General features: G+C 51.3%; 1 protein-coding gene across 4 annotated transcripts in view; it reads left to right on the top strand.

The window, feature by feature from the left end:
* The window catches only part of OLFML2A (olfactomedin like 2A), a 33,164-nt gene that overhangs the window by 1,328 nt on the left and 17,861 nt on the right, over positions 1-13,975 (top strand). Inside the window, exons 2-3 of one of the 4 annotated variants that reach the window (XM_029919820.1) lie at positions 9,174-9,247; positions 13,276-13,539. In XM_029919820.1, the coding sequence (XP_029775680.1) occupies positions 13,288-13,539 (252 nt within the window). In that variant the 5' untranslated portion in view covers positions 9,174-9,247; positions 13,276-13,287. Of the gene's footprint in view, positions 1-424; positions 509-5,337; positions 5,501-9,173; positions 9,248-13,275; positions 13,540-13,975 lie in introns of those variants that run through there. The other 3 variants (XM_029919823.1, XM_029919819.1, XM_029919822.1) reach the window with 3 other exon arrangements.

Here is a 13,975-nt window from a genome sequence, read left to right as displayed (position 1 = left end):
AGCCGCCCGGCTCCTCGCCCCTCCGCGCCGCGCCCCCTCAGCACTGGCCAGCTCCCTCCCCCGACGTCACGCGCCGCTACCACGCACGGGCCTGCGGGGCACGCTGGGAATTGAAGTCCGCCGGGCGAGGCCGGCCACGCGGGACCCCACCAACTAGAGGGGTGGAAGGAAGGATAAGCAGCCCTGAGAAGTGAAGGCCAAGGCCTCTAAATATCTAGAACCATGATAAAAACTGTCGGTAAAGATATAACAAACAGTACTTCACGGTCTTCTCTTTATTTGAGTTTTTCATGATCAACGTTCCCTAAGATTTCCTATCTCCCCCCGCCTCGACAATGAGTCTTTCCAAGGGGCGGATCGCCAAGGAGCTGGGTGAGCACGTGCAATGAAGCCCAGCCCTGTGGGCGGGGATTACAGGGGGCGGGGTTTGGAGGCATTCACGAGGGACTTCCTCCGCGGCTTCGGGACAAATTGGACCAGAGATTAAAGGGATGGAGTTTAACTCCAGGTGACTACGTTCGTATGCAAATAGAATCTATAAAAGTCTGCTTTCCGGGGTACTCTTAAAAGCCTTTACCTCCGGGTGGGCGGGAAGGATTACTGTTTCTCTTCCTCCTCTGTAAGTTTCCCCCTGCTTAACCGAATGACAAACTAAGCTCCACTCTATTGATGCCATTAAAGAAACTCTCAGACTCTTTACTCCTAGTGTCCTGAACCCCTCCGTTTGAGAAACTCCTTACCCAACGTTTTTAGCATTCCCTTCTCCTCGGTTACCCTGTCTGTAAAATGGGATTAGAAGAGGGACGAGGTCCAATCAGAAGATCCCCAAACCCCTAACCCGCTCCCTGCCTCAGTTTCCCAGAGCAAAATGCCGGATTTTGCGGTTTCCCTGTTCCCGGCTGAGCACCTTCTGCAGCCGCCAGGTGGCGCGAGGCCACCAGCCTCTGGGCCTGCCCAGGCGTCTGCCTTCAGCGACCCTGTCAGGGAAGGACTCATCGTGGCTGCCGCCCCAGGTCTAACTAAGCCTAAGCCGGACCTGGCCCGCTGGAAGACAAAGAACAAGAACTGTGGTGCTTTGGCCCGCCTCCACTCTGCCGGGTCATGCCACAGCTTCCTTGTGTCTGCCCCTTCCTCATCACCCCCCTAGTCCCGCCCTACCAATCAACTGGCTCACTGTCAATCCTTGCTTAATTTTTTAAAATCCTTATCCTGGCATTTGCACCACTGCCTGGTCTGACCCTTGCCCACATTTCTCATCACATACCTTCCCTCACCTGCTCCACAAGATGCTTTGCAAAGCTTCCTTGCAATTAGAAGGTGGCTTTTCCTTACCAACATTGATTAATCTGTATTGTTTCTTTATTCTGTGCTGGCCACTGTTTGATTTACATTAACACTATGTTGTCTAAAACTTACACCTGCTCTATGAGGGAGCTCCCATTTTGTCCCTATGATACAATGTTGAAGTCACCCAGCAGTGATGGGGATTCCAAACCCAACTCTGGCTGCTTGAAGCTGGCTTCACCCAACCCACTCCCAAACTCCTATTCATCTTTCAAGATCCTGTTCAAATATATCCTCAGGGATACCTTTTAAAATACTTCCCACCAGGGGACATCTAGATCTCCTGTGTGTTCCATTACAGCTTTGTTGAGCTAATTGCTTTCCTACTACCATTCCCCAGCCCCAGAGGGAGAGGAAAACCTTTAGTGTGGTGGTGGTGTGAGGGGGAGGGGGTCCAAGGTCCTCTGGGTCATACCCTCAGCTCTGGGTTCTAAAATGTGTCAGGACCACATGTCTTTCTTTGGCCTTCCAGAACTTCCCTTGTGAAGTTCTTCCCTGGAGATCCAATCAGAGGCTAAATGGCCCTGCAGAAACCTCCTGAAAGCCAGGGGTTTCAGTGGTGGACAGATTCTAAGCAGACCCTCAACAATGGGGAAAAGTTCAGCCAAATACTTAGCCTTTGGAAGCAACTCATCCTCCTCCTTCAGACTCCAGCTTTGTTGTCGCTTCCTCCTAAAAGCTTTTTTAGATCTGACTAGTCAAATCCCTTTATTCTCTCATCATTATAAGATAATGCTAAGCACAGAGCCTAGACTTAGTAGACACTCAATAAATAATTGCTGAGTGGGTAAAAGGATTAATAAGACAAATCTGACTTTTCTACTTAGTAACTGTGACCTTGGGCGTGTTTCCTCTGATCCTCAAAGTCCTGGTTTCTCAGGGGGAGGGAGGGAATAGAGATCATTGCTACCTAACAGGATTGTTATGAGAAATAATATGATGCATGCAGGGGTGCCTGGGTGGCTCTAAGGGTTATGCATCCAACTCTTGATCTCAAATCAGGTCTTGATCTCAAGCTCATGAGTTCAAGCCCCACGTTGGACTCTGTGCTGGGCGTGAAGCCTACTTAATAAAATATATGGGATGCCTGGGTGGCTCACCCGGTTAAGTATCCAACTAAAGCTCGGTCATGATCTCACGGTACGGTTCGTGAGTTTGAGCTCTTCATCAGGCTCTGTGCTGCCAGCTCAGAGCCTGAAGCCTGCTTCAGATTCTGTGTTTTCCTCTCTTCGCCTCCCCCACTCATGCACGCACTCTCTCTGTCTCTCTCTCTCAAATTAATTTGTAAAGTTAAAAAATAAAAAAATAATATGCAAACCAATTAACATTAGATCTAACCTAATAAATAGGACCTACTACTACTGTTAAAGAGCTATTCCTAATTCTCAGTTACCTCTCTTCTGAAAATGCTCCTTGGGAAGAGTCAACTACCATGAAACTGAGAAAAGTGAGGGAAATGACAACGTACTGAGACCCAGGCACTGTCTTAAATATACAGTGTCCTATGAGGTAGGCACCTATACGGGATGTTTTCCCTACAGTGTTTGCCCCATCCTCCCAATCCTGGGAAGTCAGTACTTTCCCTCAATTTGCAAATGAGAAAACAGGCTCAGAAAGACATGGAGAAAACTCCCATCACCACAGGACTCCTGACAGAAGAGCTGGAAAGGAAAGTATTCAAGGATAAGGAGGGATCTTCAGGGGAATGGTCCTGAGGCCAGAGGCAGACAGACAAACAGGATGAACAGGACAAGACAAGGATACAGCTAAGGACAAGGCACTTATGAGCCCCATTGTGGGTGCTTTTCCCTCCACCCTTTGGTGGTGGAGACTAATCTGGTCAAATAACCACGCAAAACCACAAGTGCACATAAGTTCTGCAACTGAGAACACACTTAGAAGTTTCTTGTGCTGTGGGAATATGTGGCAGGGTTCATTTTGGTTGGTGGTGATGATCGGGGAATGCTTTCTGGGATAAGGAGCATTGAAATAAGAAGAGTGAGTGAGAGTGAGCAGAGAGAGTTTCAGGAGGAAAGAAGAGCATATGCAAAGGCCCCAAGGCCAAGTGAGAACTTAGAGAATCTACTGTGACTGGAGCCTGCTGAGGGATGGAGAGGTAGGACGAAAAGGGTGAAAAGAAGAGACCATGGGGCCATGTTGTGGAACAGCCAGCAGGGGGCAGAGTTGGAGGGGGCATTGCCTTTTTCTTCCTGAGCCTAGCCAGAGAGTCAGAGCCAGGTTGCATGGGGAGAAAGGTAACCCCTACCCAGTTTTGTTTATTTTAAGTACATTTGTCTATTATTTGAATATATAGGACACACATTACAAAATCCCAGATGCAAAAATGTACTCAATGAAAAGTAAACTTTTCTTCTTCCAATGATTCCCAACAACTGTTTTCCCTCCGGAGCAATAACCACCATAATGATTTATTGTGTGTCCATTCACAGATAGTAAGAACACACACACTTTATTTTTTTATACTTATTTAGACCTGGCTTTGCCATGTCCCCAGATCTCTTATTATGAAAGAGGCTAATTTGTATTGAACACCTGCAGCATGTGACTTGTTAAAGCAGCTCAGAGTCAAGGAGCACCAGAGTCAGGGAGACCAGTCAAACGATACGTCCCCTAGAGGAGTTGTTAAAACACAGATTCTTGGGCCCCATCCCTAGAGTTTCTGCTTCCTTGGATTTGGGGTAGGGCCTGAGAATTTGCATCTCTAAGCTCCCAGGTAATGCTGGAGCTGCGGGTCCTGGGACCATTCAGCTAGCTACTCATGCATGAGGTATGTGCACTGTTGACTTATTTCTCCCCACAAGGGAAGGCGTAAAGGGCACAAGGAAACACACAAACCAACTAGAAAGAGTTTCATGTGACAAAAAATTCTATGAAGAAAATAAAGGGGAGGAGGAATGCACGAGGGAGAAGTGCTTGAGAGTAACATTGGGGGCACGTAACAGGGGTCCTTTTTGAGCTGTTAAAGTTTACAAGGGCAGGTAAACAGACACACAAGTGGAACTGCCCTGGATCAGGGGAGGGTTACCTACAGAGGCAGCGTGGAGAGGAAAGAGAAAGGTGTCTGTCCCGGGGTGCGCAGAAATGGAACGACAAGCAAAGGTGCTTGAGAAAGCGCCCCGTGCGAGGTCGTACGGGGAATCCGAAAGAAGCCGAGAGAGGAGAGGGTTTGAGGAGTCATGGACAAGAGCTGTCGATTCTGGGAGGTTAGAGAGGTGCCGTCTTAGGTGCGGTGACAGGAGGTCCTGAGGACCTCAACTAGCCATCCCGAGTCAGACAGACGAGCGCTGGAGCGAGGGGATGAGCAGGGAACCTGAGGCGTGGCGACCAGAAGCGGCTCCTTGGGAGTTTTGCTGCCTAGGAATCAGAGAAATGAAGCTCTCCCTCTTGAGGATGGGAAAGAGGAAGGGTGTTTAAAAGGCAGACGCTACTGGAGTTTAATTGGGGGTAGACGGGAGGAATCACGGAGGGAAAAGGAAAAGAAACAACGGGAGAGAGAGGTCCGAGTCGAGAGAGGGTAGAGTTGGCGGAGTGTGAGTATTTGGAGAGCTGAAAAGTTCATTTGCTCTGGAAACATCACTTATCTGAACTTCACAACCACTCCAAAAGGAAAGCTCCATTTTCCCCATTTTACAGATTAGGATACTGAGGCTCAAAAAGGTGAAGGGACACGCCCAAGGTCCCACATCTCACAGAACAGGACCTTCCTCCGTGTGGGGACCCCGCTTTCCGCGTTTTGGCCCCGCGGCTCCTGGGTACTCCGAACAAGACCCTTTTTTGTGTGTCCTGGCAGGGATGCCCTTTGGAGAGCCGCCCAATGGCGAAGAGTCCCCGCAGAGAGAGGGCCGGGCAGGGCGGGGTACCCCCTCCACCCTAGCTCCGCCCCCGGCAGCGCGGGAGGGGGCGTGGGGTGGGGGGCGCGCTGCGCGGGCTTCGCTGGCGGCCGCACAGAGCTCACAGTGCGGCCCGCGCTTCCCAGCGTCGGCACACTGCCGTCCGTGCCCACCGTGCCCGTCCCGCCATGGCCGCGGCCGCCCTCCTATCCCGGCCCCGGCCACTGCCCCTGCTCCTGCTGCTGCCGCTGCTGCTGCTGTTGCTGCTGCTGCTGCGCGCCGGCCGGGTGCGTGCTGACAGTAAGGTACGGCGCGGCCCTCTGACCGGGGCTCAGCTCCGCGGGGAGCCGGGCGCGAGGGGGCGCTGTGACTAGGGTACCGTCCGAGGAGGGTGTCGGGGCCAGGAGAGGAGACCGGGACCGGGAGACCTGACGGACTCAGCGAGGAAGCCCCTGGGGCCAAGACTCAGGGAGAGGAGCGCGTGGGAGAAGAAGCGCTGAAGATGGAAGGAGTACTTGGGACCTGGAGCCCCAGGAAGGAGCTCTGGGACCCAGTCCAGTGCGGGGAGAAGGTCAGCACTGAAACTCAGGGCCAGAGAGGGGATCCTGGGAGTTTGGAGGGGGCGCCGACAAGAGATGTAGTCCCCAGCCCAGGAAGGGGATTCCCAGGAGATCTGGTCAGGAGCAGTCTGGAAATCTGGCTGAAAGTTTCCACGGCAGGCTAACCACGTGGGGTAGACCCCTGGGTAACTACTACCCAGGGACTCCTGGATTTGCAACAGAGCCTGGGTCGAGGCTTCCAGGCCATGCTGGGAATCCAGAGTCCCTCCCCAGTGAACCTAGTGGGCTGGCCCCTTGCCTGGTCTCTGGTAGTCCTGCCAGGGATCTAATATGCCTTCTGGAGGACCCTGTGTTTCCGGAAGGGACCTGAGCTGTTGTTCTTAGTTGTGGCTAAAAGGATCTGCTCTGGGGTCAAGCAGACCCATGTTCAAATCCCACCTCCATCTCTCATCCGGGTGACCTTGGGCCTTTACCTCTCTGAGCCTCCATTTCCTCCCTTGTAAATATGGAAATAATAATAAGAGTTCCCATTTCCTGCAGTTGGTATTCTTTAGTGAGATCATAACTAAAATGTTTAGAACCATACCTGGTACCTAGTAGGTGCCCAATAAATCATACTGTGATTAAGAAATCTTACCAGGGGAACCCAAAAGGTGAGATCCAGAATGTTGAGAGAGCAAGCACTCAGAACCAGTCAGAGCAGGGACTCCTTGAGGGTGTTCTAGAAACGACCCAGTAAGGAGGAGGCGGGGACTGAGAATGAGTGAGGGTGGGGTGGAGATGGTAGGGCCCTACTCATACAGCATGAGAGCAAAGGAGCAACTTTTTTGGTGTCTCCCTAGCCTCTTTCCAGGGTAGAAGGTGAGGCTGCACTGCCCACAGGCAAGGTAAAAGGCAAAAGCCACTAGCCACACAGTAAGTGTATGAACAGTGAACACTAGCAGACCCTCACCCTGAAGATTTGGCTCAGGGTGTGAAAACATGTGAGCTTGCAGTCCTGACCATATGCTCCAAAGACAAGGGAATGCATATCATTCCTATTTCACAGATGGGAAACTTGGGTGTATAGAGAAGTGGCCAGCTTGTGAACCCAAAGACCTAAGTTTTGGCTGTTTGTTGTTCTTTGATCTGGTGACCTTGGGCAAGTCACTGCCTGACTCTGGGTTTTGGTTTCCCCATCTGACAAACAATCTCTGTCCAACTTCCTTTCAATGTAGGGCCTTCTCCAATTCCCTGACCTGGCTCAGGTAGGGGAACAGTAAGCAAAAAAAAAAAAAAAAGAAAGAAAGAAAGAAAGAAAGAAAAAAAAAAGAAAGAAAAACAAAACAGAAAGCCCACATAACCTGATGAGTGCTTTGCCCCCTCCCATCTCTCTGGCTGGGAGGAATATTTGGTCCTGGGCATCCTCTGAGCCCTGCAGAGGGCTGTAGAGCTTGTGGGGGAGGGCTAACATTCAAAACAAAGCAAAGACAAAGAAAACCCAACACTCTGTTTATGTAGTGAGTCAGCCAAACACTTGCTAGGTTGGGGTGTGTGTGTATGTGTGTATGTGTGTTTAGCTGTTCCAGGGCAAGCCGGGGCTGGTGGGGTAGGGAGGTGCACCCTAGAGCCTGCAGGATGCAGCACAGCCCTCCTTCAGACACCTCCCACCCCACACCACTTCAGCCAGCTGGGAAAAATAAAAATCAAGTGATGGGTGAATTTACTCTGCATTCCTCAGCACAGCCGGTCTCCTGCTGGCCCTACAGAGAGGCTGTTTTCATTATCACCCTCTCCCTCCCCCATAACCATCCTTCCTCTCCAAGCGTGTCCTATTTTGGGGAGGAGGGAGCCCTTCAAGAGCCAGCCTGGGACTTGAAGCCTATATATGGTCCTAAAGGGTTAAATTGGCCCCCACCTTAGGCTTCCTGCTCCTGCGAGGTCCAGCCCCCCACTCCTGCCCCACATTTTCAGGGGTACAGGGGCAGCTCAACCCCAGTACTCACAACAGAACTCTGTGGTCTTAGGGAGCTCCTCACTCAGAGTGTTTTAATTTATAGCAAGTGTTTATAGCAAGGTCTCTCCTAAACAGGACTTGGAGTTTTCATCTAAGGCAGTGCTTTGTCCAACATGGGAGTGGGAGAAGGGCTTCACAGATTCCCTGGCATTTCTGAAGGGCTGCCCAGCTGGAAGGGACAGACAGGTATCCACATGAAACCCATGCGTGGCACCAGAGACCTCGAGGAACCTACTTTCTGCTGTATACCCTTGGAATGTGGCTGAGAATTCCCCATTGCTACCTCAGTTGCCCAGTCTATGAAGGGTGCCTCACTTCCACGCATCCAGGCGTGATGGGGTGGGGGTGGGGGTGTCTTTGGTCATCGCTACTGCTGACCAGGGGCCCAAGGACAGAGGGTAGGCCAAAGCTTGTGAAGACTGGGCCAGGGGAGCAGGAGGGGCTGGTGCAGGCTGGATCAGATGTTCTAGGCCAGGCTGGTCTCTGGGGACCTCGGTGTTGTTGCGCCTCCGCTCGGGGAGTTTCCTGTGGGTGTAATTGAAAACAGGCTCAGGGCAGGCAGGGGATACAAGTGATGAAGTCCTCCTTCTGTACACGAAGAGTGTGAGGCCAGGCCAGGCCCCACAGGGTCTCTCCACAGGGAAGTTCTTCCCCCAACCTTCCCAATGGCTGGGGTACCCAGAAGAAAGCACTGAGAAACATCCTGTGTGCCAAGCCCATGCCCAGCACTTCAGTTCAGAATCTTACACAACCCTGCTGCCAACCTCCATTTGACAGGCTGGAACGCTGAGGGTCAAAAGAGTCAGGTTGAGGAGTTTGGAGAATCCTGGGGTTACAGGATTCTAAGCCTTCAGTGGGTATCCAGATGGCCTGGGGAGCCTCAGAGTCTGAGTCAAGAAGTGTGGACTCAGGCCAGGGCACCTGCGTTTTCCAAGTGTACTCCAGTTGAGAACTCATGGAGATAACAGGGAGCCATGGAGGTTTGTGAAGCAAGAGAGTAAAGATCAACAAAGAGGAGCTTCTGGAAGATTGTGCTGGCAGAGAGGAGGCTGCTGTGTTCCTAGGTAGCAGTTAACCTGGTCTGAACTTGGGCTATGGTAATGGAATGGAGATAATTAGGATAAAGAATTGGAAGAACATGACTGATGGCTTGTCCAGTGTAAGAAAGGGGCTCAGAGATCTGGGTTGGGTGGGAGGGTAGGTAGACATCAGTTGAGAAAAGATGCTGGGTCCAGTTTTGGATGGCTTAAATTTGGGGGTCCTATGCCATCCAGGGAGGCATACAGCTGGCAGTGGGCCCTCAGGGAGGTCTTTGCCTACAGGAGGACATGGAGACTGGCTCTCAGTGAGTCTGGGGTGACCATGAGAAAAGAAGGAATACTCCACCTCAAGGTGACACACTTTGAATCTGTTCATTTCTAGAACGTTTCACCGCATAAACCCTCCCCTATCTCCTGTGGCCAGATTTATCCATCTTTCTTCAGAAAACATCTCAGGTATGACTTCTTACCATCTCGTTGTAGGATTTCCTTGCAAATACCTAGGGATGTTTCTTGGTTTCTTTGTTTTTAAATATTATTTATTTTGAGAGAGAAGGCGAGGGAAGGGCAGGCAAAGAGAGAGAGAGAGAAGAGCAAAGAGAGAAGGAGAGAGAAAATCCCAAGCAGGCTCTGCACATCAGCACAGAGCCCGACACAGGGCTCGATCCCACAAACTGTGAGATCACAACCTGAGCTGAAATCAAGAATCGGACAGTTGACTGACTGAGCCACCCAGGTGCCCCAAATACCTAGGGATGTTTCTAAATATGAACCACCCATAGTTCTGGGGTCTCTGGCAGCAGGTGTGTGCTGAGTGAAGAGATGCGGGCTGAGGCAGGGACTTTCCTGCTTCACAACAGCTCCAGCCCTCTTGCCAAGGGCAGGGTGGCCAGGTCCTCTACCATCCTCTGTGACCCACCCCAGGGCTCCCTTTTCTGTCCCAGCCCAGTTATTGTTGGAGAGGCCCTTGTCTGTTGACTATGGATGGTCATGGGAGGAACAGCAAGTAAACCAGAATCAGGCTGTTCTTAGTGACCCTGGACAAGCCTCTAGTCATCTCTGATGCTCAGATTTCTCCTCTGTAAGAGGGGGCTGTGATGAGAGAAAAGAGACGTAGAAAATGAGTTACGAACATGAGGGAGGGTTGTTGGCAGCTTCTTGACTAGCACGTACCCCTTAAAGAGCAGTTACTCTGTGCCAGGCTTGGTGCCAGGCACTCTGCATGCATCTTGACTCATTTCAGCCTCAGGTCAAGCTTATGAGGCACAGATTGTTATCCTCCCCGTTTTATGGAGGAGGACGCAGAGACTCAGAGGGGTCAAGGCCATGCAGGGAAACGGAGGAGCTGGGATTTGAGTCTGGGCTTGGCTCCTCACCATGGTGCTTTGCTGCCTCCAATCGAGCACTGCAGGCCCCAGTAATCACCAAAGGGAGGGCCTTGCCTAGGCTCCTGGCAGCCAGGGCTGAGAGCAGAGGCCCTCTTCCGACTCCTGGCCAGTATCAGGGCCTCGGCCGCCCCCCTCAGGATGTAGCACCTCATCTGAGGAGAGAAGGAATATTGTGGTCTAATGTGGAGGCTGCTGCTGGTGGGGGTGGACGCTGGGATTAGGAGCGGGTCCCCAGGAGGAAGCCTCTCTGGCCTGGCCACACAGGACACATCTACATCTACCTCCTGGGGAGTGGCTGGGGGTGGCTGGGGGTCCCAGCTCTGCTGGGGGGGCCCAGGAGGCTCAAAGAGAAGGCAGGCTTAAGGCACTGGCCAAGATCTAAGGAATCTGTAGGACCCCTAGCCTGGCTGTCAGTGTTCACAGGCAGGGGAGAATTGCCCCGAAGTACCCAGGGTACACTCTGCCCACAGAGGGCCCAGGACAAAGCTACTGGTAGTTCCCTCGTTGTCCCCCAGGGGACTGGAAGTCTACCCACACTGGGCTCTAATCCCCTTGAACAAGTCATTTGAAGGCTCCAGGGCTCAGTTTTCTCATCTGTAGGACCCTGCTAAGAATATCTCCCACTGCATACACACAGAGAAACAAGCAGAAGAACAACCCCCTTTCAGGATTATTGGTAGTAATAATAACAGCTACAATAAACAGACTGCTGTGGGCTCCTGGCACTGGACTGAGCATATTCCTGGCATTCCATCTCTCAGTCCTCACACAGTCCTTTATTGGGTAGACACTAGTAGTATCCTCATTTTACAGATGAGGAAACTGAGGCACAGAGAGATTAAGTAATCTACCCAAGAACACACAGCTGTAGATGATCCATGGTTGTTGCCTCGGCACGGCCCCTACACTTCCCCAGCACTTAGTGAGTCCTCAGTAAGTGTCACCTCCAGGCTCTGTGCCCCAGGCTTGCCTCCTCCCTCCACCATCTCTTCCGGAGGCAGCCCAAGTGAGCTTCCCATAATGCGGATCTGACCCTGGCTCTTCCCTGCTTAAAGTCTTTCTGTGACTCCCCAGTGTTTTCAGGAAGAAGTCAAGATCCTCAACCAGCTTTCAGGGCCCCCCACAAGCTGGTCTCCACCACCCCAGGGTTCCTGCCAGGAGGAAGTACCAGCCAGAATGAAGCTCCCCTAGACCCCCAAGTGCCAAGCTGTTGCTCATCTTTCCATAAATGATTTGCTGACCCTTGAACGCCTTTCTCCTCATTAAAGATGCCCACCATGGGTGCCCTCCTCTGAGCAGCCTTCATGGGGGTCTTCCTCTGTGCTCTCAGAGCCCACTCTGCTGGCTTCTCATATAGCAGGAAAGCTCAAGAATGTATCTCAATCTATTTTTTCTGTATCGCCAGCTGTCACCCAGGGTCCAACAGAGGCCAGAGGCTCAAACAGCTGTCTGACAACTCAAAACAGATATGGAGTACCTTTGGCCCTTCCTTCGAGGGCCCTGGGACACTCAAGGGCGTGGGAGTTGGCCAGAAAGCCCAAGGGAGCCATCAACTGAGTCCTGGTGACTTCAGTGAGAGCCAAGTAGCCATGAGGCCTGGGGTGTTTGTTTCTTGAGCCTTGAGAAGCTGTGTCCCAAGAGCCTGGAGCCCAGGGTAGGCTGGCTGAGCCAAACAGGGGAGTGGCCTGGAAAGGCTGAGTGGCCCACCATCTCACAGCTACTAACCAGGTTGCAGACACCATGGTCTTAGCTCAGTGCTCTAGGATTTCTGCAAAATCCAGGCTCATTTATCCAGCAGATATTTACAGAGCATCTGCTATGGGCCATGCAGCCACTATTCTGTGGTATAGGAGAGACCTGGACAAAGTCTCTGTCTCTAATCGTTCCTTCAGTAGAGTAAGAAAAAAACGAGCAAACACAAATATAATACTTCAGATGGTAATAGGTATAATAAAGAAAAAAAAAGCCACTAGATAAGGGGGCAGAGAGTAAGGGGAGGTAGGTAGTCTGGGAAGGCTTCTCAGAGGAGATAATGTGTAAGTACCATGAGGGAGTAAGCCAAGGGAATAGCAGCAGGATAAGGGTTTCAGGATGAGGGTACCACATCTGCAAAGGCTGGAGTGGACTAACCCAAAGGAAGGAAAGGGTGACAAAAGGAGGGGTTGGGAAGAGATTGTCAGCTCACATAGGCCTTGAAGACCATGATAAGGACTTTGGAGGTAACCAGCCCCCCATACACAGATATTATTAAAGGATGTAATCCACATGAAAACTGGGATGTAGTAACTAATGCCCAATAAAAGATCGTCATTCATATCTTTTTGTGATAAAATACACATGATATTTACCATTTTAACTTTTAAAGTGCACAATTCAGTGGCCTTTAGTACATTCACAATGTTGTGCAACCATCACCACAACTTAGTTCCAGAACATTTTCATTACTCCAAAAGGAAACCCTGTGCCCATTAAACTGTCTTTCCCCATTTCCCCCCTCCCAAGTCCTGGCAACCATTAATCCGCTTTCTGTCTGTGGGTCTGCCTGTCCTGGATATTCATACAATATGTGGCCTTTTGTGTCTGGCTTCTATCACTTAGCGCCTGTTGTTGGCACGGTTCATCCAAGTTGCAGCATGTATCAGTACTCCGTTCGTTTTCATGGCTGAGTGATAGTCCATTGTACAGATGCACCACTTTTGTTTACCCCTCAGTGGATGGGCATTTGGACTATTGTGAATCCTGCTGCTGTGAACATTCACGCACAAGTCTTTGTTCGAATACCTGTCTTCAGTTCTTTGGAGAAGTCGTCTTTGGATAATACTGTCTAGACGTAGAATTATTGGGTCCTGTGGTAATTCCATGGGTTTTTTTTTTAAGAGCTTTTAAAAATTTTTAAACGTAATCTCTACAACCAATGTGGGGCTCAAACTCACAACCCTGAGATCCAGAGTCACGGGTTCAACTGACTTAGCCAGCCAGGCACTCCAAAGGCCAAGGGCACTGGGCTCTGCTACCTGTCTGTCCCCTGTGGCTCCTCCTCTCTCCTCCTTCTCCCCCCACCACTGGCCTTCCGGCTCACTTGAGCCCCTCTTGCAGGTGTTTGGTGACATGGACCAGGTGCGAATGACCTCAGAGGGCTCTGACTGCCGCTGCAAGTGCATCATGAGGCCGCTGAGCAAGGACGCGTGCAGCCGGGTGCGCAGCGGGCGGGCGCGGGTGGAGGACTTCTACACCGTGGAGACAGTGAGTTCGGGGACCGACTGCCGCTGCTCTTGCACGGCGCCACCCTCCTCACTCAACCCCTGCGAGAACGAGTGGAAGATGGAGAAGCTCAAGAAGCAGGCACCGGAGCTCCTCAAGGTACTTTCTGGGGGATGTGAGGGGGAGGGGGACACCTCCTGAATGAATATCTAGAACGGGCTGTCTTTTCAGTGAAAAATCCACACACTCTGGGAAAGTGCTGTTGTTATCCCATTTCATAGGTGAGGAAACAGAGGCTCCCTGAGGGATCAGCCACTTCTTGCCCAATACCATTTGCCAGGAAGTGATGGAGGCGGCATTCTTATGCTATTTACCCTGCGCCCTAGCGCGTCTGCACAATGCAGGCTTCTTTATGCAATAGATATTTACAGAGCACCTACTACCCGCCAGGCGGGCACCGGTCTGGGGATAAAGGAGGGAACTCATTGAGGTCCGTGCCTTGACTAAAGGAGACAGAAAATAAGCAAACAGAGATATATACTTTATCACCTAGTTCGGTGTCCTGTATTTTACCCAAACCAGTTCATCTGTCAGC

This window comes from Suricata suricatta, chromosome 13 (genome assembly GCF_006229205.1).
Source record: "Suricata suricatta isolate VVHF042 chromosome 13, meerkat_22Aug2017_6uvM2_HiC, whole genome shotgun sequence".
Lineage (NCBI taxonomy): Eukaryota > Metazoa > Chordata > Mammalia > Carnivora > Herpestidae > Suricata > Suricata suricatta.
This window is presented reverse-complemented; position numbering and strand designations above follow the sequence as displayed.